Below are 25,351 nucleotides of genomic sequence, written 5' to 3'. Positions count from 1 at the left end.
GAGCTCCAGGCATTTTCAGGGACCCAACATTGGTGCAGTTTGGCTAGAGAGCAGAATGAGTGGAAGTAAACAATATGAAGGAAGGCTGGAAAGGTTAGGGTACTACAAGATTTGCCAGGCAGAGGAATCTGAACTTTACTTAGCAGACAGAAGGGAGTCACCAACGGGTTATGAGCAGAGGGCTGACATGAGATCAAAGTTTATTATTTTGAGAAAGGCTATCATCACCCTATACTATAAAATGGAGCTTTAACAACACCTGTCTCTCAGGGTTGTAGTGAGGATCAAATGAGATATTTATAAAGTCTTTAGCAGAGTGCCTGGCACTTAATAGCAGGCTCTTAATAAATACTTTTTTTTTCCTTCTCTGGAGCTCAGGTTCTGCATCTCTAAAATAAAATCATTGGACTAGATGATCTCTAGAGTTTCTTTCAGCTTTAAATTCTATTATCTCAGATCCCTTCCCCACTCTGCAGCAGGTGTTATCAACCACCCCCCAATATCACCACCACTTTCTTCTTGAAACTCTTGAATTTGTTGTTTGGTGACATTCTACTTTCCTAGTTCTCTTTCTACCTCTCTACTTCTTCAAAGCCCAGTTTAGGTCCTACCTACCTTCAAAAAGTCTTCCCTCAAGTACACTCTTAGGAGTTATGGAAACAAAGAAGATATGTAGGCAAAGGACAGTGACTGTCTTTTACCTCTCTTTGTATCTTCAGCACTTAACACAGTATCTGGTTCATAGTAGGTATTTAATAAATGTTTATTGACTAACTGAAGAGCCAAAGAGATAGCAACTGAGCTAAGCCTTAAAGGAAGATTAGGAATAAAAAAAAAAACCAACCCCAAAACAGAGATTAGTTGTTTGTGCATTCCAAATATGAGAGATGGCTTGAATGAATGAATAAACAGAGATGGGAGGTGATGTATATTAAGTTCAAGGAAAAGGCAGTAAAATTGTTTGGCTGCAATGAATAGTATAAGAAAGGAAATCATGATAAAGAAGTGGGAAAAGATTTATAGGAATGAGATTATGAAGGGCCTTAAGTGATGAACTAAGGAGTTTGTATTTTATCCTTACATGATACCAGCCCAGGATCCTAAGATCATAAGTTTAGAACCATAAGAGATCTTAGTCCAGCTTCCTCATATTATAGATAAGGAAACTGAGGCTTAGAGACATTTAGGTGACTTGTCTTAAGTGGCATATGAAGTAAATGATAGAACTGGAATTTGAACCAAGGTCCTGAGACTGTAAATCCAATACTCTTTCCACTACACCATGTTATCTTATCAATAAGGAGCCACTAGAACCTTTTGAACAGAAGACCAACATGGTTCAAACCTGTGTCTTGGGAATATTATTTTGGCAACTGTGTAAAGGATGGAAAGGAGGAGGAAAGACTGGAAACAGAGAGATGAAGATGCTATTACAATAGTCTGGATGAGTGATAAGAATCTGAACTAGTATGGTAACAATGTAAGTGGAGAAAGTGGAATAAGGGCAAGTGAGGTTATATAGGTGTAATTAATAGAGCTTGGCAACTAATTGGATATGGGAGGAGGAAAGGGTTGAGAAAACAAGAAGCATCCAAGAGGATCTTAGTGTAGTTTTAAGTTTTAATAACTTTAGAAGTCTAAATGCTGCAGTCATACCAAAAATCATTTGAAAGTTTGATCATGTAAATTTCTTTTATACTGAGTTTTGTGCATTTTGAATAATAATATTTTAATTTTAACAAGATGGGGCACCTTGTCATTATATATATTGTATTATGACAATTTCTGTATAGCACTTTTTTAGACCAATGGATTGGTAAAAGAAGTTTTCTTCCTTGGCCACCTCAGTCTCTTGATCTATCTCTATTATACTTTTTCTTGTGGGGTAATGTCAAAGCTATCACGTATGCATCAAATCTTCATTCTTTGCATGATCTTAAGGCTAGAATTATAAATGGAAGCCTTTCAATCACTGAACAGCAGCTTTTTACAAAGTTCAGAAATTGACTGGAGTAATGTTAAGCACAAAACAGGGGTTATGGTGAATTTTAATAAGAAACACATCAATAGATATTTAAAAGTTAAATGATGAAATGTCAAGTGCTTCTGGAAGCTTGTGGCATTTATACTTCTAAAGTCATTAAAATTTTAAATTGCTTTAAGACTTTTGGGACACTTCATATAGATTTAAGAGTTTTCTATGTAGGGGTGAAATAACTGAGGTCACATGAGAGAACAGGATCATCAAGGGAGACAGAGAAAGCAGAGAAAAGGGACAGAGCTTTGTGGAACATCAGTTCTTGGGAAGTAAGAGGATGAAGACTATCTAGAAAAAGAGACTAAGAAGTAGTCATGATGAGATCTGTAGAAAGAAGACCAAGTGAGAACAGTTCAATGAAAGCCAGGGGAGAAGAGAAAATCCAGGAAAGGAGGTGGGTGTTCAGTAGTGTTAAAAGCTGCAGAGAGGCGAAGGAGATTGAGGACTAGGAAAACTGAATTTAGAAACTGGCATCATATTCCAATAAAGGGTGTCAAATGGCAGATTGCAAGGGACTAAGTGGAGGGATTGGAGGCAATTAGTATAGACTGCTCTTCTATTCTTTCTAGGAGTTCAGTAGTGAAAAAGGAAGAGAAATGTAACATAACAACTTTAGGGGATGACATGGTCAATGGAAAGTTGTTGTTGTTGTTGCTGTTGTTGTTGTTGGTTTTAAAGGATAGGGGTAAGGGAAAACCTAAGCATATTTGTAGGCAATAAGAAGCAAATGGGTGAATGAAAGGGGCTTGGAAAGAAAGGTAGAATAATGGAACATGGTCATGAAGGAGAAGGGAAGGAACAGGATGAGACCAAGGTCATAAGTGGAGAGTTTTGCCCTTATAAGTAGGACTCACACCTATGCAGTGCTTTTAGATCCAAGTGTATTCCCTACAATGACTCTATGAAGCGGACAAACATTAATGGGGACCTTTTACAAATGAGCAAACTGAATCTTTGAGAGGCTATGTGACTTCCTCATAGAATGTATAAAACAGAAGATGAAAAAGGGTTTTGAGGGGCAGAGAAGGTGAGAAAACAGAGCTCATGATGGGTGGCCTCAACTCTCAATAAAGTCAGAGGTGAGGTAATCTGCTAAGAGAGAGGAGAATGAAAGTGGAGTCGGGATCTTCTATTCATTTAAATAATCCAATGAATATTTATTAAGTGTCTACTAAGTGTTCCTACTGGGGTTAGACAGATGAAAAATGGCATGGCCCCTGCTCTTAAAGAGGTTACATTCTTATGGGAGATACTTTATGTACATGAATAAGTACAGAATAAAGGAATTGTGTTAAATTAATCAGGTCCATACATTCTGTGAGCAACTATTAATGACCACATCTTAATCTGCTCATTCAACTACCTAAGGCCTCCTTCACTCATTCACTTGACCTTTCCTGACCTAGATGGGTTTCCACAACTTGAAATTTTTTTTCATGTACTTCTTCTTCCAGATAATTTTTCAAATATTAAATAACATCTTAATCTTAATATAGGCATGCTCCCTAAAATTAGGTCTTTGGAAAAGGAATGACTAATTTTCAATTTCATTGATAGAAGGAACTCTTGGATGAAGAAATTCCCTCTACCAATTCAGATTAGCACCTTTTCTGTAGCCTAGAGAACTTCCCAGAGCACTATGAGGTTAAGGGGCTTGCCCTGGGATTTTGCTGTTGAGTTTTAAGTAACCCCATTTGGAGTTTTCTTGGTTTTCTTGGCAAAGATACTGGAACAGTTTGCCATTTCCTTCTCCAGCTCACTTTACTAATGAGGAAACTGAGGCAAACAGGATTATGTGATTTTCCTAGGGTGATATAGCTAGTAAGTGTCTGAGGCTGGATTTGAACTCAGGAAGATTAGTCTTTCTGGCTTCAGACTCAGTGCTCTACACAGGTGCCACCTAGCTGCCCTGAGGTTGTACAGCCAGTATGTGTCAGAAGCAGTTCTTGAATATAATACGTCTTCTTAGCTCCAATACCAATGCTCAGGCTCTATCCCATCCCACAAAGGAAGGAAGGCACTAAGTCAGGGAAAAGTCTCATTCCCAAGTTACTAGGCCACTGGGCAGAATATCATCAAGAAGACTTTCCCCCAGGACCCATGGGACTTTCCTTTCTACCCACTCTTCTCCTTTGGAGATAGGAAAGGGAGGGTGTAGATTGTGATGAGCAGTACTCACTCACCTTCTGTTTATTCTGCCTTTTCTCCCAGTTGCCATCCTATAGGATGACCTTGGAGAATATCACTTGGATTGATGGAGCCCCAACTGAATTTATCCTCCTGGGTATCACTGACCGCTGGGACCTGCGTGTAGCCCTCTTCCTCATATTCCTCCCCATATACCTTCTGAGCTTGCTGGGAAACATGGGCATGATATTGTTGATAAATGTAGATGCCCGGCTCCACACCCCTATGTATTTCTTCCTGGCCAACCTCTCACTCCTAGATGCCTGCTACTCCTCAGCCATCGGCCCAAAGATGCTTATAGATCTGCTACTGTCACATGCCACCATCCCTTATGCTGCCTGCGCCATCCAGATGTTTGTCTTTGCAGGGCTGGCAGATGCTGAGTGCTGTCTTCTGGCAGCCATGGCTTACGACCGCTATGTGGCTATTGGGAACCCACTCCTTTACACTACAGCCATGTCTCGACACCTATGTCTCATGCTCTTGGCTGCTTCAGGTTTGGGTGGTGCATTGAGTGCCTTTGTCCACACAGCATTCACTTTCCGCCTGCACTTCTGCCACTCCCGCGAAGTTAACAGTTTCTTCTGTGACATCCCACCACTGCTGGCCATTTCCTGTGATGACACTTCCCTCAATGAGCTGCTGCTCTTTGCTGTCTGTGGTTTCATCCAGACAGCTACGGTGTTAGCCATTTCCGTGTCCTATGCCTTCATCCTTGCTGCTGTGATTCGCATGAATTCTGCCAAGGGGAGGAGGCGAGCAGCCTCCACCTGTGGCTCCCACCTTATGGCTGTGACCATGCTATATGGCACACTCATCTTCATGTACCTAAGACCTAGCTCTAGTTATGCCCTTGACACCGATAAGATGGCATCTGTCTTCTACACACTCGTTATCCCTGCCCTCAACCCACTTATCTACAGTCTCCGGAACAAGGAGGTTAAGGAGGCCCTTCGAAGGACACAGGACCGATTCTGTTTCCCATCCCAACTGCAGCAGTGAAGGAACTAGAAGAGTGGGTTGGGGGGGGGAGAATATCACAAAGAAATGGGGAAAAGGGTTCTCTCACTCAACCATTACCATATTTTAAAATGGCTAAAGAGCCAGAGAGGGTAAAGAACCCTTGTTCCTGTAGAGACAGAGAAGGAATATGTGCTTCAGGGTAGTCTTGGAATTAGGTTTAAGTCTGGGGTGGAATTACAGAGCTTTGGAACTGGAAAGAATCTTAAAAGGACAGAGAACTTTTGAACTCAGAGAGACCTTAGGACACCGAACTGGAAGGGACTGTAAAAAACAATCCAGTCCAACCACTCCATCCAAAAGTTTATTGATATTTTGTTTTGTTTTGCTTTTATGTATTAACTTTTTTTTATTAATTTATTTTGATTTATCAACAATCACTTCCATATGCTTTTGAGTTGAAAATTTTTCTCCCCCTTCCTCCCCCCACCCTCCCCAAGATGGCGCACAATCTGATATAGGATTTACATTTACGTACCCGTTAAACATATTTTCACATTAGTGAAGTTGTAAGTAAAAATTAAAACCAATATGAGGAACCATCAGAAAGATGAAACAAAACTCAACAAAAGGTAAAAATAAGTGATAGCGATTCGACTTCCATAGTTCTTTCTTTGGATGTGGACAGCATTTTCCATCCGAGGCCTCTGGAGATGTCTTAGATCCTGTAATGCTGAGAAGGGTTCAGTTTAACAATTAGTCATTGCATAACATGGCTGTTATTGTGTACAAAGTCCTCTTGGTTCTGCTCACTTCACTCAGCATCAGACCATATAAGTCTTTCCAGGTTTTTCTGAAGTCAGGCTGTTCATCATTTCTTATAGCACAATAGTATTCCATTACATTCATATACCACAACTTGCTCAGCCATTCCCCAATTGATGGGCATCCTCTCAATTTCCAATTCTTTGCCACCACAAAAAGAGCTGCTATGAATATTTTTGTACATGTGGGTCCTTTTCCCATTTGTTTGATCTCTTTGGGATATAGCCCTAGAAGTGCTATTGCTGGATCAAAGGGTATGCACATTTTTGTAGCCCTTTGGGCATAGTTCCAAATTGTTCTCCAAAATGGTTGGATCATTTCACAACTCCACCAACAATGTATTAGTGTTCCAATTTTCCCACATCTTCTCCAACATTTATCATTTTCCTGTTTTGTCATGTTGGCCAATCTGATAGGTGTGATGTGGTACCTCAGAGTTGTTTTGATTTGCATTTCTCTAATCAATAACGATTTAGAGCATTTTTTCATATGACTATAGATGGCTTTAATTTCTTCATCTGAGAACTGTCTGTTCATATCCTTTGACCATTTATCAATTGGGGAATGGCTTGTGTTCTTATAAATTTGTCTTAATTCTCTATATATTTTAGAAATGAGGCCTTTATCAGAGAGACTGGTTGTAAAAATTCTTTCCCAATTTTCTACCTTCCTTCTAATCTTAGTTGCATTGGCTTTGTTTGTGCAAAAACTTTTCAATTTAATGTAATCAAAATTATCCATTTTGCTTTTCATAATGTTCTCTATCTCCTGTTTGGTCATGAATTCTTCTGTTCTCCATAGATCTGATAGGTAAACTATTCCTTGTTCTCCCAGTTTACTTATGGTATCAGCCTTTATATCTAAGTCATGAACCCATTTTGACTTTATTTTGGTATATGGTGTGAGATTTGGGTCTATGCCTAGTTTCTGCCATACTCTTTTCCAGTTTTCCCAGCAGTTTTTTTCAAAGAGTGGGTTCTTATCCCAGAAGCTGGGGTCTTTGGGTTTATCAAATAATAGATTACTATAGTCATTGACTACTGTGTCTTGCATATTTAACCTATTCCACTGATCCACCTCCCTATTTCTTAGCCAGTACCAAGCAGTTTTGATGATTGCTGCTTTATAATACAATTTAAGATCTGGAATTGCTAGGCCACCTTCCCCTGCATTTCTTTTCATTAGTTCCTTTGATATTCTGGACCTTTTGTTTTTCCAAATGAATCTTGTTATTATTTTTTCTAACTCTATAAAATAATTTTTTGGTAGTTTGATTGGTATGGCACTGAATAAGTAAATTAGCTTAGGTAGGATTGTCATTTTTATTATATTAGCTCGGCCTACCCATGAGCAACTGATGTTTTTCCAATTATTTAGATCTGATTTTATTTGTGTGAAAAGTGTTTTGTAATTGTGTTCATAGAGTTCCTGGGTTTGTTTCGGGAGGTAGACTCCTAAATATTTTATAATGTCTACAGTAAGTTTAAATGGGATTTCTCTTTCTATCTCTTGCTGTTGGGCTTTGTTGGTAATATATAGAAATGCTGATGATTTATGTGGGTTTATTTTATAGCCTGCAACTTTGCTAAAGTTGTTTATTATTTCAAGTAGTTTTTTACTTGATTCTCTAGGATTCTCTAAGTATATCATCATGTCATCTGCAAAGAGTGATAGCTTTGTTTCTTCTTTGCCTATTCTAATGCCTTCAATTTTTTTCTTCTCTTATTGCTAAAGCTAAGGTTTCCAGTACAATATTGAATAACAGTGGTGATAATGGACATGCTTGTTTCACCCCCCGATCTTATTGGAAATGCTTCTAGCCTGTCCCCATTACATATAATGCTTGCTGAAGGTTTTAGATATATGCTATTTATTATTTTAAGGAAGACTCCATTTATACCTATGCTTTCTAGTGTTTTTAATAGGAATGGGTGTTGTATTTTATCAAAAGCTTTTTCTGCATCTATTGAGATGATCATGTGGTTTCTGCTGGTTTTGGTGTTGATATGCTCAATGATGCTGATAGTTTTCCTAATATTGAACCAACCCTACATTCCTGGTATAAATCCTACATGGTCATAGTGTATTATTCTTGTGATAAGTTGCTGCAATCTACTTGCTAGTATTTTGTTTAAAATGTTTGCATCTCTATTCATTAGAGAAATTGGTCTATAATTTTCTTTCTCTATTTTGACTCTTCCTGGTTTAGGTATCAACACCATATGTGTATCATAAAAAGAATTTGGTAAGACTCCTTCTTCACCTATTTTCCCAAATAGTCTATATAGTATTGGAATTAATTGTTCTTTAAATGTTTGATGAAATTCGCATGTAAATCCATCTGGCCGTGGAGCTTTTTTTCCTAGGGAGTTCATCAATGGCTTATTCAATTTCTTTTTCTGAGATGGGGTTATTTAAGTATTTTACCTAAATTTTCTAATGTTCTATTCACCTCCTTAACTTCTTTCTTGTTTATTTTGTGGTTAGACTTATCTAGTGCCGAGAGGGGGAGGTTCAGGTCCCCTTACTAGTATAGTTTTGCTGTCTATTTCTTCCTGTAACTCCCTGAACTTCTCCTCTAAGAATTTGGATGCTATACCATTTGGTGCATATATGCTTAGTAATGATATTACTTCATTGTCCATGGTGCCTTTTAGCAGGATGTAGTTTCCTTCCTTATCTCTTTTGATTAGATCTATTTTTGCTTTTGCTTTGTCTGAGATCAGGATTGCTACCCCTGCCTCATTTACTTCAGCTGACACATAATATATTCTGCTCCAGGCTTTTACCTTTACCCTGTATGTGTCACTCTTTTTCAAATGTGTTTCCTGTAAACAACATATTGTAGGATCGTGGCTTTCAATCCATTCTGCAATCCATTTCTGTTTTATGGCAGAGTTCATCCCATTCACATTCACAGTTATGATTACTATCTGTGTCTTTTTCTCCATCCTTTTCCCCCTATTTATGCTTTTCTTTCTCCTTTTTCCTTTCCCCCTTCACTAGTGTTTTGCTTTTGACCACCCCTCCTTCAGTCCCTCCCCCTTTTATTATCCCTTTCCCTTTTCTTCCCCTTTAGTCTTACTGCTGCTTCCCTCCCTTCTTTCCCCTCCCTTTTCTTCCCCCTCCCTTTTCTTTCCCCCTTTTCCCTCCTACTGCCTATAGGGCAAGTTAGATTTCTATACCTAACTGATTATATTATTCCCTTCTTGAGCCAAATCTGATGAGAGTAAGGTTCAAACAATGCCCCCCCCCTTCTTTCCCTCTGCTGTAATAGGATTTTGTGTCTTTTCCTGTAATGTAATTTACCCTTGTCTGCCTCCTCCTTTCTCAGTACATTTTCTAAGATCAGATTGATCCACTTATTTGGATCCATTTAACCCACTTGATTAGATTTTTTTTATCATTACATCAAAGTCAACTAATATCCACCCTCTTTATGTATACTCCTTTAACAAGGTGTAATAACAATACAGTTCTCAAGGGTTGCAAGTCTCATATTCCCTTGTAGGGGTTTAAACAGCCCCCCCCTTATTAACAACATATTGTATCCTTCTGTCCCATTTACCTTTTTAAGTCCTTCTTGAGTCCTGTACTTGAAGATCAAATTTTTTGTTGAGCTCTGGTCTTTTTATCAGGAAAGTTTAGAACTCTCCTATTTCGTTGAATATCTACCTCTTCCTTGAAAACTGATGCTCATTTTTGCTGGGTAATTGATCCTTGGCTGCATTCCAAGCTCCTTTGCCTTATGGAATATCATGTTCCATGCCCTGCGTCTTTTAATGTAGAAGCTGCAAGGTCCTGTGTAATCCTGACTGTGGTTCCATGATATTTAAATTCTTTCTTTCTGGCTGCTTGCAGCACCTTCTCTTTCATCTGGTAATTTTGGAATTTTGCTATTATATTCTTGGCGTTGTCAATTTGGGATCTCTTTCAGGTGGTGATCAGTGGATTCTTTCTATGGTTATTTTCCCTTCTGGTTCTAGGACTTCTGGGCAGTTTTCCTTTATGATTTCCTGAAAGATACTGTCCAGGCTCTTTTTTTCATCATGATTTTCAGGTAGTCCAATAATTTTTAAATTGTCTCTCCTGATGATTTTCCAGGTCGGTTGTTTTACTGATGAGGTATTTTACATTTTCATTATTTTTTCATTTTTTTGTTTCTGTTTGACTGATTCTTGCTCTCTCATAGAGACATTAGTTTCCATTTGTCCAATTCTAGTTTTTAACAGATTGTTTTCTTCTGTTAGTTTTTGTACTTCCTTCTTCAACTGGCCAATTGTGTTTTTTAGGGACTTGTTTTCTTCAGTGTACTCTTCTGTTAGTTTTTGTCCTTCCTTCTTCAATTGGCCAATTGTGTTTTTTAGGGACTTGTTTTCTTCAGTGTATTTTTTTTCCAATTGGCCAATTGTATTTTTGAAGGACTCTTTACCTCTCTCATTTGACTATTAAAATCCTTCTTGAGCTCTTCTAAGAAGGCTTTTTGGGCTTCAGACCAGTTCATATTCCCTTTTGTTGTTGCAGATGTGGGTTTGTTGACAATGTTGTCCTCTTCAGAATTTCTGTCTTGATCTTCACTCTTCTCATAATATGAATCTATGGTACATTTCTTTTTACTCATGGTGTTTCTTTATTCCCTGGCCTTTAAAGAGATTGAGCTCTCCTGCTGGGGAACAGAGGGTACTGACCCAAGCTTCTTGTGTTGGGAGCCTAGGTCTTGGTCACTGGCTTTGCGTTGCTGGGGCCTCTTATGCTGGCAATTGGAGGCTGTAGGTTTCTGGCAGCTTACCTCATGTTGGGCTGGAATCAGCAAGGCTGGAACTTTCAGGCAATTCTAGGTAGCCTGCTTTTCCTTTCCTTTAGCTTTCTTCAGCTCCTTTTAGATGCTGCAGGGTGTTTATCTGCCTGGGGCCCCTGCAGTGTTGTCTCCCTCTCTGCTAATGCACTGGGAGATTCCTTTGGGGTGGAGTGCTGAGGCTCCTGGTGGTTTTCTGAGCTGGTTTCCACTGGTTCCCCCACCCTCACTGAGGCACTCGGAGGTCCAGGTGTTGGTGTTTGCCTGCTCTACCACCTGGGCTTCAGGATTTCTTCACAATTGGAGGCTTCAGGGCTCCTACAGCTCACCTGGTGTTGGGTTGGAATCAGCAAGGCCGGGGCTTTAGGAAGACTTTAGGTTGTTTTCTTCACTTCCTTTCAGATGAATGTCGCAGGGTAATTGTCGGCCCTGGGCCCCTTGTAGTTCTGCCTCCCTTATTTTTGCTGAGACACTGGGAGACCGTTTGCTGGGCTGCTGCACTGCTGCTCTTCGTCTTTCTTCTAGTTCAGGTGTTCCAGGGTTTTTTTTTTTTTCTGGGGTGATATTTTCTGGGTTTTCAGAAGTTGATAGGGGAGAGTGAGAGCGACCTCCTTTTCACTCCACCATCTTGGCTCCCGGAAGCGGAAACTGTGTCAATATTTTGTTTTTTATGCTACTTTCATTTTCAAACATATCCCTCCCCACTCCTCCACCCAGAGAGCCATTACTAAAATAAAATAAAGTAAAGTAGTTTGGCAAAACTATCCAATGCATCAACCAAGTCAAAAAGTATACACAGTGTTCCACAATCATAAGGAAGTGCATTCTCATCTCACTTTTTGGGGGCCAATATTGGTCATTATAATCATACGTAGTGTCCAATTTTGTCATTGTTGTTCTTTCCATTTAAATTGTTATAGACATTGTGTCTAGTTTTCCTGGTTCTGATGACTTCACTTTGCATCAATTCATAAATCTTCCCACACTTCCCTGTATTCTTTACATTGTTCATTTCTTATAGTACAAGAATATTCCATTGCATTCATATACTACAACTTATTTAGTCATTCTCCAAAAGATAGGCATCTACTTTGTTTCTAGTTCTTTCCTATTATAAATAGAACTGCTATGACATTTTTGTGTGGGCCTTTCTTTTTATCTTTGACCTCCTTGGGGGTATATGCCTAGCTGTAGGATTTGAGTCAAACTGACTTATTTTTATCACTTTATTGCATAATTCCAAAAAAAAAAATTTCAGAATTCAACCATCATTTTAAAGCTAGATAGTGACTATGGTTGAAACCTAGCTCCTATAACTCATAGTTCAATATTCTTACTCCAGCAGATAATTAAAACGTAACACTGAGCCCTTCCACACCTATCCACTCAGGCCTCTTGCATTATCCTGAGGGTTCAGTGGGGTGTTTGGGGTCATCAAATCTCCAGTGCCTGGCAGGTAGTGGGCACTTAATAAATACTTATTGACTGACTTATTCAGTCTATACTTGTGCTCTCTCCCCACCCCACCAACTCAATCTTTATGGTAGACCACACAAAACATACATAAGTATAAAAAGCAAAAGGTTTTTAATTAGAATAACAAAAAATATAAAAAGGAATTGAATCATGTAGAAAAATGTCCTTTGCAGACATTCATAGAATGGCTGCCATGTTCCTAACTTCCAAGGGAAAGATAATCTAATTCCACTTTAATCCTTCTGCTTCCTCACCACAGCAGAAAAGTCAGTTCAGACTTTATGGCACTGGTGGTGAATCTTGGACTGTGGTTCTTTCCATTTCTTTCTTTTCCCTGAAGCCTCAGGGAGGCAGGCTGGTGCAGTGCTGATTATAGGATCATAGATCTAAAATTAGAAGGAATTTCCTTTTACATATTAAGAAATTGACATGTAAACCCAAAGATGTAAAAATGACTTGTCTATGGCCATGCAGGTCTTAAGAAAGACAGCTTGGATTCAAATTCTGGTCTTGTGATCCCAAACCCTTCCACCTGTTTCATGGTGATGGCTTGAGGTGGCTGACAAAATCTTGAGCCCACTTCTCTTCATATGGCCAAGTTATGCCAAATGGATTCCTTCCATGTTGTCCATGACTCTCTAGCCCTTCTCCCATCTTGCCAAATCCACTTGTGACCACAATTCTCCTGCTACTAAATTCAGGTTCCCTCTTCTCTTTCCATGTGGTTGTTCTCTAAACTCTTGCCATCTGCTCTTTAAATATTCCCCTTTCTCCTCTCAGTTCAACCTACCTGCTTCCCTCTCTCATATCACTCATCATCCACCTAACTGAACCCTGAGGATAGACATGAGACACTCTGGGAGTCTTGTGCCTTGCAGCTTTCTCTCCCCATGTTGCAGCTATGGCCCTAACTGAAGCTATACTAGACAGCATAATTTTAACAGGCAGAAACAATCTCTACCCACATTACAATAAATAATAAAAGAACTTCTATCAACTTAGTCTCATAATAAATAACTTAGGGTTCAGACATATGGAACAGCAGGAGATGAAGTTTTTTGTCATAGATTTGTAGAATCTCTGCAACAAAAGAAACTTTAGAAGCCATTTAGTACAACTCCTTAACCAGAGAATGAATCCCCTCTGCAGTAGCTAGAGTATGTGGTCATCTGATCTTGGCTTAGTTTTGAAGATCTTCAGAGAAATCTTCACCATAAACTCAAGGCCAGGTGATAGGATCATACTTCAACACTTTGGCAGTCTGAGATAACATCAGTATGGTCATCCACCTATACAGAGCTTAGTCTATCTATGTTCTAATAGGCAGTCTTCATGAGTTACTGTGCTCCTCACCCTCTCCAAAAAAAAAAAAAAAAAGATCATTTTCCAATCAACCTTTGATAAGCCTCTCTGCTCCTAGAGAGACTGATCCTTGGACAATACTGTTGGGTCAGGATTTACCTTTCTAGCTTGCTAAGACCTGCCAGAGCCTAGGGAACCCAGGATCACATCTCTAACACCATGAGGTCTTGGAGAAGGACTTCAACAATAGAGAATGATACAATCTTAGAATATCATTGTGGTAGTGGTGATTGCCCCTTAGCTGATGTGTTGGCAGGCAGGGCTATCAGTTACTCTTACTCTCCTTTTGTGGGCTGGGCTACTCTTTATCCTGGGGTGTGACTTCCTCTCTAACAACAACCTTGGCCTCTCACCTCTAGAGAAATGATTTTCCTTTCTTCCCAGCCTATGGTAATGAGAAATGCCTGCCTCAATGCCAACCCAACCAGTTACCTGCCAATGTACTGAGACTGACAAATTTGCCTAGAGATACCTTGGTGACTATGACTGTGGCCTATGAAGAACAGTCCTTGAAGCAAGCACAAATATTTCCTGCATAGATCCAGTCCAAGCAATTGTGTTGAAGCCTGAGGTCAGCCTGCTTTCTGGCTATGATGATTTAAGAGTTTTTATTATGAGATGAAGAGTTATGTAATTGGTAGCTGAACCCATTCTTCCTTCTTTCTCTTCCTTCTGGCTCTGAAATGTGAGGACAGCTTTGATCTTCCTGGTGCCAAGCTTGGTTGGAGAGTTCCTATCCCATCTGCCACCTGGACTTGTCCTGCCTGACAAACCTGTGCCTGGGATGGAGCCATCTCCCTTTGGTATTTGCTCTTCCTTGATCTTAAGCCTATGGGAATACCCAAGCAACCCTATGAATCTGGAAGATCCAGAGTTCTTATCAAAGGTCCCATCAGTGGTTGGAGCTGAATGTCTTCACCTCCAGTATTCACCGAGAGCAGTTCTTGTAATAAATTCATTTTCTAAAAGCTAATGAAGACTAACTAATTGTTAATGGGCTGCTCTCTAGTAGGAACTTGAACATAAGTATTAGAAACCTAAAGCCTAGGATCCTGGGGTGAGGGGTGAAGATTGGTAAAAGTAATCAGGTCTTCCTCTGGGGATCTCAAACTATGAATGTGAGTGTGACTTGGATGAATAACACAGGAGAAGGATGCAAAAAATCTATGGTTTATGCCTTAAGACATTGTGAAAAAAAATGAATCAGTGATACTCTTTTCAGCTCCCAGCTCCCAATCAGAAATCTGTCTCTCTGGCAAAATAAAGCAATTTGAAATCTTTCTCTTCTCCCAGGCTGCTCTCAACCACCTCCTATTCAGTGCTGGATTTGAGCAACAATGCACACAGTTTGTTGTTGAGTCATTTCATATTATTCGTGACCCCATTCGAGGTTTTCTTGGCAACGATATTGGAGTGGTTTGCCATTTCCTTTTCCAGCCCATTTTACAGATGAGGTACTGTGGCAAATAAGATTAAGTGCCTTGCCTTAAATGTCTGAGGCCAGATTTGAACTCAGAAAATAAGTCTTCTTGATTCTCAGCCCAATGCTTTATCCACTGCACCACCTAGCTGCCCTACACACAGTTTGACAATTCCTTAATCGATAGCCTTATAACCTTTACTCAAGAAAACAAAGTAAACCTTTAAACATAAAAAGGTAAATAAAATCTTAAGACACACTGATACGCTTCCTCTGGGAAACAGATACCCATCCTCCTAGGAGAAATGGGAAAAGAGAAGAGGGAAAAGGAGGAATCATTTGCCTCATTCTGCAGCCCAAGCTGATCTCAACAAGGCAGCATCCAGCCCTTGGTGGCCTGTCTATAAGTGATTCACCCACCACCTGGCTCCAGAGCCAGGAGCTGGAGACTTCCCATATCCTTCTCTATGATGGCAGTTTTGCTTTGTGCTTTCAAATCTCCAGCACCCACTGTTTCTCTCTCTTCTACCTACCAGAACAAAGGCAGGAGGGGCAGCTTATGAGTTAAAGTCAGCCCCCTCCTCCTGTCCCAAAGTCAGAGCAAAAGGAAGGGGGGAGGTTGAAGAGAAGGAGGCTGAGAGATCTTTGCCCAAACCATCAGGCATCCATTTCTATTACCCTAATCTTCTTGATGAAGTCTATGGTTAATAATAAAGTGCTACATTTGTAACAAGAAGGATACTTTCCAAATGGGATATTAAGACTGGGCAGATCTCAGAGACCGAGTTTAAACTCCTCCATAGAATCACCAATTTAGAGTTGGAAGACTCATAGATCCACATTTGGAAGGGACCTTCAAATAGTTGGTACTTAATAGATGTCATCTAGTCCAACTCACATGTTTTACAGATGAAGAAAATGATGTCCAAGGATGTAAAGTGACTTGCCCAAGGTCACAAAGGTGGTAGTACTTGGCAGACCCAGGCTTTGGACACAGTTCTTCTCACTCCAAATATAATATTATTTCCATGATACCACACAACCTTCCTTCTTTTTATAGATGAGGCAACTGGGACTGAGAGAAGAGAGATATAATCACTTGCCCAAGGGTACACATACAGTTAATAGGAGGATAAAGGTTTAAACCTAGGTCTCCAAATTTATAGTCCAGAACTCTTCTCTCCTTTATGGGCTGCCAGTATTAACTCTGAGCACTTCCCATTTCCCCCACCCCTATACTTATGTCTCATTAGGGGCCCCTTGGCCTGGCTTCTCCTCAGAGTAATTAGCTCAGACCAGCGGGGAATAGAAAGGGTCCATTCACTCTATTCTTAGAAATACATGGGCTGCTGAGGCAGAAGCTATATTCTTGTCTTGGCTTATCATGATAGTTTCCCATCAGAGAAACTGGTCCCTGCTCCTGAAGGAGTTACTACTCTCACCCCAGTGCCTGACTCCATGATTCTCCTGGCCCCTCCAAGCTCCACAGAGGCCCCAAACCTGTTTCCACAGAGGAAAATACTGATGAGCCCCTCAGAGTCCAAATCCCCAACCTCAAATGTACTCTGTCTCCTGGCTTTGGGGACCAGGGGGAAGAGAGAGAGGTCTATCTCTGATTAGGTGCTTGAATAATACATATTACCAAGGGGATATAACTCCTCCACCTCTTTCCCTCCAATTATAACTCAGCTCTATCTAAAGAAGAGTCCTGAGACTCTACAGGGGCAGGGAGCTAGACCCCAGTGAAGTCAGCCGGGACTGGTAGTATGTGGGTGTCTATTTGTTCCTTTGTGTATGTGAGTGATGATGTGTACCCATGGGTGTTTGGGAGAAACTATGAGCACCATAGTTTATGGGAATGGTTTGTGTAACTGTGTGGAAGGATGTGGTTGTGAGTATATGTAACTTTTGGAATTCTAGAATGTCAACATTGGATAGAGACCTTAGAACAAAGAATATTCAAACTGAAGGGATCTTACAACATAGAATGTTAGAGCTAGAAAGAAGTTTTAAAATATCTAGTCCGACATCTCTTCAATTATACAGCAGGAGAAATTGAGGTCTCCAGTCCAATGACTTGCCCAGTTGCATTGATGTGTATGTATTTATGCATTTTTGTATGATAACTATGTATGTGAGATGTTGTTGTGTATTGTATCCACTTGTGAGGGTGTGATTGTATGTCACTGTGTGTTGTGTGACCTTCTATGCCTCCTCATGACTGTGACTGTAGCTACTTAAGTGTCTGCTCGGCCAGTTCAAAGAGTCATTTGAAGAGGCTAGTTAGTTTGTCTCTGCAGGTCATTTGTAGAGATATCCATTAATTGGGTTTGTGGGGTTGTGGTCAGTTTATTCTCTCTTCCCTATGGTGTCTATCCTAACCCATCTCCCAGGCATGGACATCCTGATCTTGTCCCTGGGTCATTGAGGTCTTAACTAGGAGGGTGAATGAAGTGGGGTCTGAGAAAAGATTTCATGTAAAGGAGCAGAGACCCACACAACAAGTAAAAGAGACGATGCCAGGGAGACTGGAGAAAGAGGTAAAAGAGTTAGCATGTTCTCCATGGACTTGTCAGAGGGCTATTGGGCTGAAGGAAATGAGCAAGAGGTGAGCCCCCTTCAACCCATCAAAGCTTTCTTCCAGAGCATGACCTTTCTCCCTCCCTAAAAACTTCTTTCTGCCTATGAGTGCCCACTCTCATTAAATGTCTGAAATGGGATTAAGATGAGGTGGAGAAATTGGAGACTTATGGCTACCTTACAGGGGAGTCTGTGCAAGCTCTGTATGTGAGCTTTCCCCTGGGCTACATGTGAGTAAATGTCCCCAGAGGATTTGATTTATCATTGTTATTGTCATCCTCGATGTTTCATACATATAGAGAGCTCTACAGTTTACAAAGGTTTTAGCATCTATTACTTCATTTTGGTTTTCAGGTGACTCTGTAAGGGTGAGAGGCAAGAGAGTCAGAGATTTATATCTACATTTTACAGTCAAAGAACCTGAGGCCCAGAGAACTGAAATTCTTTGGCCACAGTCTTTATAAAGGGATCCAGAGAGAGAGCCAGGATTTATTCTCACATCTTTCAACTCTCCCTATTTCTGGGTCTTTCCATCATGCCACACTACTACAATGTGTGACTCCCCCGCTCAGAAACTCCTAGAGGCTTGCTGTTCTTTAGAATCAAAGACAAACTCCCCTATTTGGATTTAAAGCCCTTCCCAACCTGACCCTAGCCTACCTCTCCATAGTTTTTACATATGATTCCTCTTCACACATTCTATATTTCAGCTAAACATGGCTTACATAGGACTCCTCTCTCTGGGTCTTGGCCTGTCTCCTCTACTTGAAAGGAAATTGTTCCTCATCTCTGTCTTAGAATCCCTAACTTCCTTCAAGCTTAAGCAGAAACTTGGGCAGAAATGATTTTTTTTTCACTTTGTATTCCCAGCACTAGCACAGTGCCTGGTAGATGATAGCTACTTAATAAGTGCTTGTCAAATGGACATACAGATAAATAATGATAACAACAATAATTAATATGCATGTAGTGCTTTAACAATGCATTGATATTCATTAGCTCATTTGGTCCTCACAGCAACACAGAGAAAGAGTGAGGCTGGGATCCTCATTCCACAGATGAAAACCATGGTCCAATGAGATTAAACGAATTGCCCAAGGATTAGACAGGTAGCAGAGCCAGAATTTAAAGCCAGATCCTTTGACTCTAATTCCTATGATATTTACACCACATTTATGAATTTGCTTTTAACTGGGATTTGAGGGATGAAGACAGAAATACATATTGAAAATATTTCCAGTTGTGTGGAAAGAAGCTAGATGTAGGCAGAATTCCAGGAAAGAATACCAGCAGAACAACCAGGGAAATATGAACAGTGGTAATCCAGCATTTAGGGACACATGGATTCTCAAAAAAGCAGAAATAGAAGGTGGTGAGCCATCCATCTGTAACAGATGAACACCCAGCATTCACAGAATCAGATTCACAGAGTATCAGAGCTGGAATATAGAATGTTAGAACATATAATGTTAAAGCTGAAAAGGATAGTAGAACTTAGAACACAGAATTATTTTATAACGACTATAGAACTTAGAAAATTAGAGAATGTTAGAGCAGAGAGGGATCCTAGAACATAAAACGTTAGTACTGAAAGGCACCTTGGATTATAGAAGCTTATGGGCAGTGAGGTGGTACAGTGGATAGAGTACCAGCTCTGGAGTCAGGAGGATCTGAGTTCAAATCCAGTCTCATACACTTACTAGCTGTGTGACCCTGGGCAAATCATGTAACCCTAACTGCCTTAAAAAAATAAATAAATAAATAAATAACATAGAGTGTTAGAACAAAGTACATGGGGTATTAGAGCTGGCAGGAATGTTACCTCATTGTAATTCCTTTTATACATTCTTCATTTCAGTCAAACTGGCCTGCTAGCTGTCCCTTGTACCTGATATTCCATCTCTAGTCTTACACAAGTCTAGAATATGTAATATCCTCCTCTCCATCTAGAAGAATCCTTGCCTTCTCTTGAAAGTATGGTTTAGGCCCCACATCTCACATGAAATCTTTCCTGATCTACTGGTTAGTAGCATTCTCCCATTCTTGAAATTATTGCCAATGTACTCTACTTTTACCTAAATAGAATATTATAAGCTCATTGAGAGCAGGAACTGTTTCCTTTGTGTCTTATCCCTGTGCCTTGCACATAGTAGGTATCTAATAAATGAATTGAACATTAGAACATGGAGCATCAGAATTAAAACAGGTTTTAGAATAGAGAACATGGAATACCCTAAGCATCAGCATTCTGGAAGGATTATAATTACAGGCTGAGAGCTGGATGATACTTTAAAGGCTATCTAATCCAACCCCCTCAATTTCCAGATGAAGAAACTGAGGCCCTCAGAGGGAAAGTTATTTGCCCAGTATCACACAGGGAGTAAGAAGCAGTCAGGATTTAAACCTAGTTCCTGTAACTCCAAATCCAGTACTCTTTCTAATGACCTTAGGGTATTAGAACATAAGAATGACAGGGCTAGCAAAGGCCTTATATAAATCTACTAGTCTATCACCCTCAGTCTGAAAATACTCACTAGTCTTAAAACTTATTCTTTTTTTTCTTTGGACCTACTTCACCTTTCTGGCTTTTCTCTGTATTTTTGTGGCACCGCCATTCAACCAGTCTCCCATGTTTGAAAGCTAAAAAGGCCTCTTTAATTCTTCTCTATTTATCACTTCTCACATGATTTATTTCCAAGTCCTATAGATTCCACCTTTACAAATCACTTACATCTATTCTGTTCTCTCTATTTCTTCTGCCGCCTAATCACTATAGACTCTCAGTGCCACCTTCAGGGACTATTACAATAAACTTCTAAGTCTTACTGACTATATTATCCTTCTTCCCCTGTTAGCCCATTCACAACATTACTGGAATACGCTTTCTCAAATATGGGTCTGGTTGTACACTCCTTTGCTCAAAACCCCCAGTGATTATTCCTCTGCTTAACATTCAGGGCCCTGAGTTCCCTGGTTCCCTGTCACCATGAGAGAGAGAGAGAGAGAGAGAGAGAGAGAGAGAGAGAGAGAGAGAGAGAGAGAGAGAGAGACTCTCCATGACCCCATTTGGGGTTTCCTTGGCAAATATGCTAGAGTATTTTGCCATTTCCTTCTCTAGCTCATTTTATGGATGAGGAAACTGAGGCAAACCGGGTCAAGTGATTTGCCCAGGGTCACACAACTAGTAAGTGTCTGAAGCTATATTTGAACTCAGGAAGATAAGTCTTCCTCATTCCAGGACTGGCTCTTCATTCACTGTACCACCTAGCTGTTGAAGGCCTACCCATCCCTTTCCAAAGTGGGCAATACCTCCCCCTGGGGGGCACTGGACCAATCTTGGGGTGCGGTAATAGCCTCAGGTGCAATCGGGGAGTGTTGAATTAAAAAAATAAGGGGGCTATGGGAGCATAAGGAAAGAAGAGAGGAAAATTTTGAAAAGCCATTTATACATGGTTCATTTGTTGTATAACATAGTTAAAGTCATAGTGATTATATTATTTTCCAAATAAACACACAAAATGCAAGTTATAACCAATCAGTGCTCAAGTTCACCAACAGGTTTTAACAAGCAAGTGTTGGCAGGCAAGCTTGTTGTGCATTGTCAAGAAGTCCAGCATGCATTGGCAGGAATATGTGTGTGTAATGACTTGTTCACAATATGATACTATACAGTCACATGACATGATATTGTATCATCAAAATTTCAAAGCAGGAAAAAACTCACTTATTTGCAATAAATTATTTAATTTAAAATGCATCATTTTTTTAAAATATACTTTGTATTTTTTTAAATGACACAAATTTCAAAACAACTGCTAAAGCATTAAAGAAAGTAGATTTTTGGGGGAGGCACTGAGAAATTTTTTTTAAAAGGTGGCTATAGGCCAAATAAGTTTAGGAACTTCTGTTTTAAAGTCACCTCCCCCTAACAAGCCTTCTTCATGAGTACCAGCCCTCCCTTCAGCTTTCACATAGCAGTGTTTGTACCTCCTCATTTTACTTAAACGTTGTATTGATGCTTTTTCTTTTTATATCATTATTGTTTCCCAGTGACTACTCCCCATACCCAATGCAAGAGAGCACTCCCTTGTTAAAAAAAAAAAAAACAAGTACAGACAAACAGAACAAGCCAGCACACTGCCCAGACCTCATAGTGTGTGCCTCATTCAGTACCTGCACAGCCTACAATCTCTCTACCAAGAAAAAATACATTCCATCATTAGTTCTCTAGAGCCAAGATTAGTTATTGGATTGATATGAGTTCTGCTATCCATTGTTGTTTTTCTTTACATTAGTGTGGGCATTCTGTATATTTTTAAATATTTCTTTATACTTTATATTCTTTTTTTTTTTTTGGTTAATTCACTCTGCATTAGCTCATACAAGTCTTTCCAAGTTTCTTTGAATTCTTCATATTTGTGGTTTCTTATGATACAAACCTATTCTATTACATTCAGTGTATTCAGTCATCCCTCATTCAATGGGCAGATACTTTGTTTCTAGTTTTGGGGTATTATGAAAAATGTTGCTAGAAATACTTTGCTACATTGATGTACATGTAACAGGTTAAGAGCAAAGAACATAATGTGTTAGTTGAAAGAAATGTTATTTCATGGTACTTCTTTTCAAACACTCTTCATTTCAGTAGAACTGGCTTGCTAGCTATTCCTTGTACATGACATCCCATCTCTCACCTCTGTAACTTTGCATCAGGAATGCATAATATGCTTTCTCTCTCTCTTTCGCTTTCTGGGAATAACTGTTGTGTATCCCTGAGTCAAACAGTATGAATAGGTTGTTTTGCTTTGGTTTGGTTTTTAAGAAGAATTTCAAATTGTTCTCCAGAATAATTAGACTAATTTACAGGTCCACTAACAAGTATATTTATCTTCCTTCAGTCCCTCCAACACTGACCATCCTTTTTTTCCAGACTGGGTGTAAGGTGAAAACTCAGAGTCGTTTTAATTTACATTTCTCTTATTAGTGATTTGGAACAATTTTCATGTGGTTGTTGAGAGTTTCTACTTCATAAACTCGTGTTATTGTGAATCATAGTTATTGATGTTAGTATCTTTTCTTTCTACTACTACTATCACTACTACTACTAATAATAATAATTAGCTAACACTTCCATAGTGCTAGGTATTGTGTTAAATGTTTTACAATTATTGCCTCATTAGATCCTCATGACAAGCCAAGGAGATAAGTGTTATTATCCTAATTTTATAGATGAGGAAACTGAGGCAAACAGAGGTTAAATGACTTCCCCAAGGTCACATAGATAGTATCTGAGGGCATATTTGAACTCAGGTCTTCTTTACTTTAGGCTCAGCATTCTATTCATGGTATCACCTAGTTGCCTCACTAGATTGTAGGCTCAATGAGGGAAAGAGTCTGTATATCATCTCAACTTTGGCTCTCCCCTAGAATGAAAAACAATCTTCTCCCCAGAGTAGGTGCTTAATAAGCATTTGTTAAATAAATTTTTCAGATGAGGAAACTGAGCCCAGAGAGGGAAAGTGACTTACCCAAATTCCTTTGAGTGGAAGACTAACCAGAATATGGATGAGACCAACAGGTCCTCTGAAGGGGCCCCATTTATCCTTCTGGGCTTGTCCACAAGCCCTGGGCAACTACAGCCTCTCTTTGCCATATTCCTGATCCTGTATATAGCAGGAGTGATGGGGAATGGCCTCATTGTGGCAGCCATCCGGGCCAGTCCATTCCTCCATTCCCCCATGCATCTCCTGCTGGCCCACCTCTCCTTTGCCAGCCTCTGCTTCACCTCTGTCACCATGCCCAAGATGCTGGCCAACCTGTTGGCCCTTGACTGCTCCATCTCACGGGCAGGCTGCCTAACTCAGATGTATTTCTTCTTTGCTTTGGGTGTGACTGACAGCTGCCTACTGGCTGCCATGGCCTATGATTGCTACCTGGCCATCCGGCACCCATTACACTATGCGGTCCGAATGTCCTGGGCTGTGTGTACAAGACTCGTAGCAGTTGCCTGGATTGTCTCTCATACCCACTCATTGCTACACATCCTGCTTATGGCCCGCCTGTCCTTCTGTGCCTCCCGGAGTGTGCCCCACTTCTTTTGTGACCACCAGCCCCTCCTGCGATTTGCCTGTTCTGACACTCCCCATATTCAATTGCTTATCTTCACAGAGGAGGCTGTTGTGGTGGTCACGCCCTTCCTGCTCATCTTGGCCCCCTATGGTGCCGTTGCTGTTGCTGTGTTACACCTGCCCTCAGCGTCTGGACGGCTCCAGGCTGTGTCCACCTGTGGCTCCCACCTGGCCACAGTGGGTCTCTTTCTGTGGCACTGTCATAGCAGTCTACTTCCAGCCCACAGCATGATATGAAACTGAACGGGGCCGTGCGGCCACTGTCATGTATACAGTAGTGACCCCCATGCTCAACCTAGTCATTTACAGCCTCAGAAACCGAGATGTTCAGGGGGAAGTCTGGGCTCTCTATACTGGATGGAGGATCTCAACTGAGCCTACCTAAGGACTAGACTTACTTCCCTGAGAGACAGAGAAGGCCAATAATCAACTGGGTACTAGAGTTGGAAGAGATTATCTAGCTCAACATCCTTATGTTACAGATGAGGAAAATGAGGCATGACCAAAGTCATGCAGCTGTCAAATGGCAAAATTGAGATTTGGTCTTAAATCTTCTGACTTCAAATCCAGTGCTTTTGCCACTCTCAGGCGTAGATGCACTCCCACATACATGCACTCCCACATCACCTCAACCATAAAGTCACAGAATGTAAGAACTACAAGGAACCTTGGAGCTCAACTTTAGGCTCTACTCTCTTAGTGTTCAGAGGAGAAACCTGAAGCCCAGAGGAATTAAGTGACCTGTCTAAAGGGACATAAATAGCAGAGCTAGAAATCAAATCCAGGTTTCATACTTCCAATTGGGCACCCTTCTTTCCTCCCCTTCATTTTTTCTGGCCCTTTCAGAGTTTTCCTTGAACTCCATACTGTGAGAAAATGGAACCTAAGTCAGGAAAGGCATATTCCCAGATTATAACCCCACCTCTGGCTTACTTCAATTTGTAGGATGATAGAATTAGACCCAGAAGGGGAGAGGGAGAAATAAGCATTTATATAACACCTAATATGTGCCAGGCACTGTGCTAAGTGCTTTATAAATGTAATTTCTTTTGATCCTCACAAGAATCCTGCAATACAGTTGCCATTATCATCCTTCTGTTACAGTAAAGGAAACTGAGGCAAACAGAGGTTAAGTGTCACACAACTAGTAAGTGCCCAAGGCTGAATTTGAACCCAGGTCTTTCTACTGTGCCATGTGGCTGCAGGAAGGGACCTTAGAGATCACCATGCCCAGAACCTTCATTTTACAGATGAGGAAACTAAAGTCCAGAGACTTCCAGTGACCTGACCAGGGTCCCATAATGAGTGTCTGAGGCAGGATTTAAGTCAATGCCCTGTCCACTGTACCACACTGCCTGTCAATTATACTTCATTTCAAGCACATCTTCATTAAGCACCTGCTGTGTGCAGAATACTGTATGCAGGACTGGAGAAGATACAAAATTAAAATAAAATACAGAGGGGGTGGAGCCAAGATAGCAGAGTGAAAGCAGTGACTTGCTTGAGCTCTCCCCCCAAACCCCTCCAAATACTCATAAAAAATGGCTCTAAATAAATTCTGATGCAGCAGAACCCACAAA

General features: G+C 40.4%; 2 protein-coding genes across 2 annotated transcripts; both read left to right on the top strand.

The window, feature by feature from the left end:
• The first annotated feature begins 4,264 nt into the window (after positions 1 to 4,264).
• On the top strand, positions 4,265 to 5,227 carry OR5C1 (olfactory receptor family 5 subfamily C member 1). Its single transcript, XM_020967540.2, has one exon. The coding sequence runs from the start codon at positions 4,265 to 4,267 to the stop codon at positions 5,225 to 5,227; it is 963 nt and encodes a 320-aa protein (XP_020823199.2).
• A 17,977-nt stretch (positions 5,228 to 23,204) lies between these two features.
• On the top strand, positions 23,205 to 24,156 carry LOC110194944 (olfactory receptor 1K1-like). Its single transcript, XM_020967558.1, is given in 2 exon segments — positions 23,205 to 23,963; positions 23,965 to 24,156. Coding segments are annotated over 2 exon segments (951 nt in total).
• The last annotated feature ends 1,195 nt before the right edge of the window (positions 24,157 to 25,351 follow it).

Source organism: Phascolarctos cinereus, unplaced genomic scaffold, assembly GCF_003287225.1.
Source record: "Phascolarctos cinereus isolate Bilbo 61053 unplaced genomic scaffold, phaCin_HiC Scaffold_2;HRSCAF=192, whole genome shotgun sequence".
Classification (NCBI taxonomy): domain Eukaryota; kingdom Metazoa; phylum Chordata; class Mammalia; order Diprotodontia; family Phascolarctidae; genus Phascolarctos; species Phascolarctos cinereus.
The sequence above is the reverse complement of the archived record's forward strand: the minus strand, read 5'-3'. Positions and strand labels throughout refer to the sequence as shown.

Coding starts and splice junctions, on each gene's coding strand:
- OR5C1 (XM_020967540.2), top strand. CDS start 4,265: ATGACCTTGGAGAATATCACTTGGATTGATGGAGCCCCAACTGAATTT.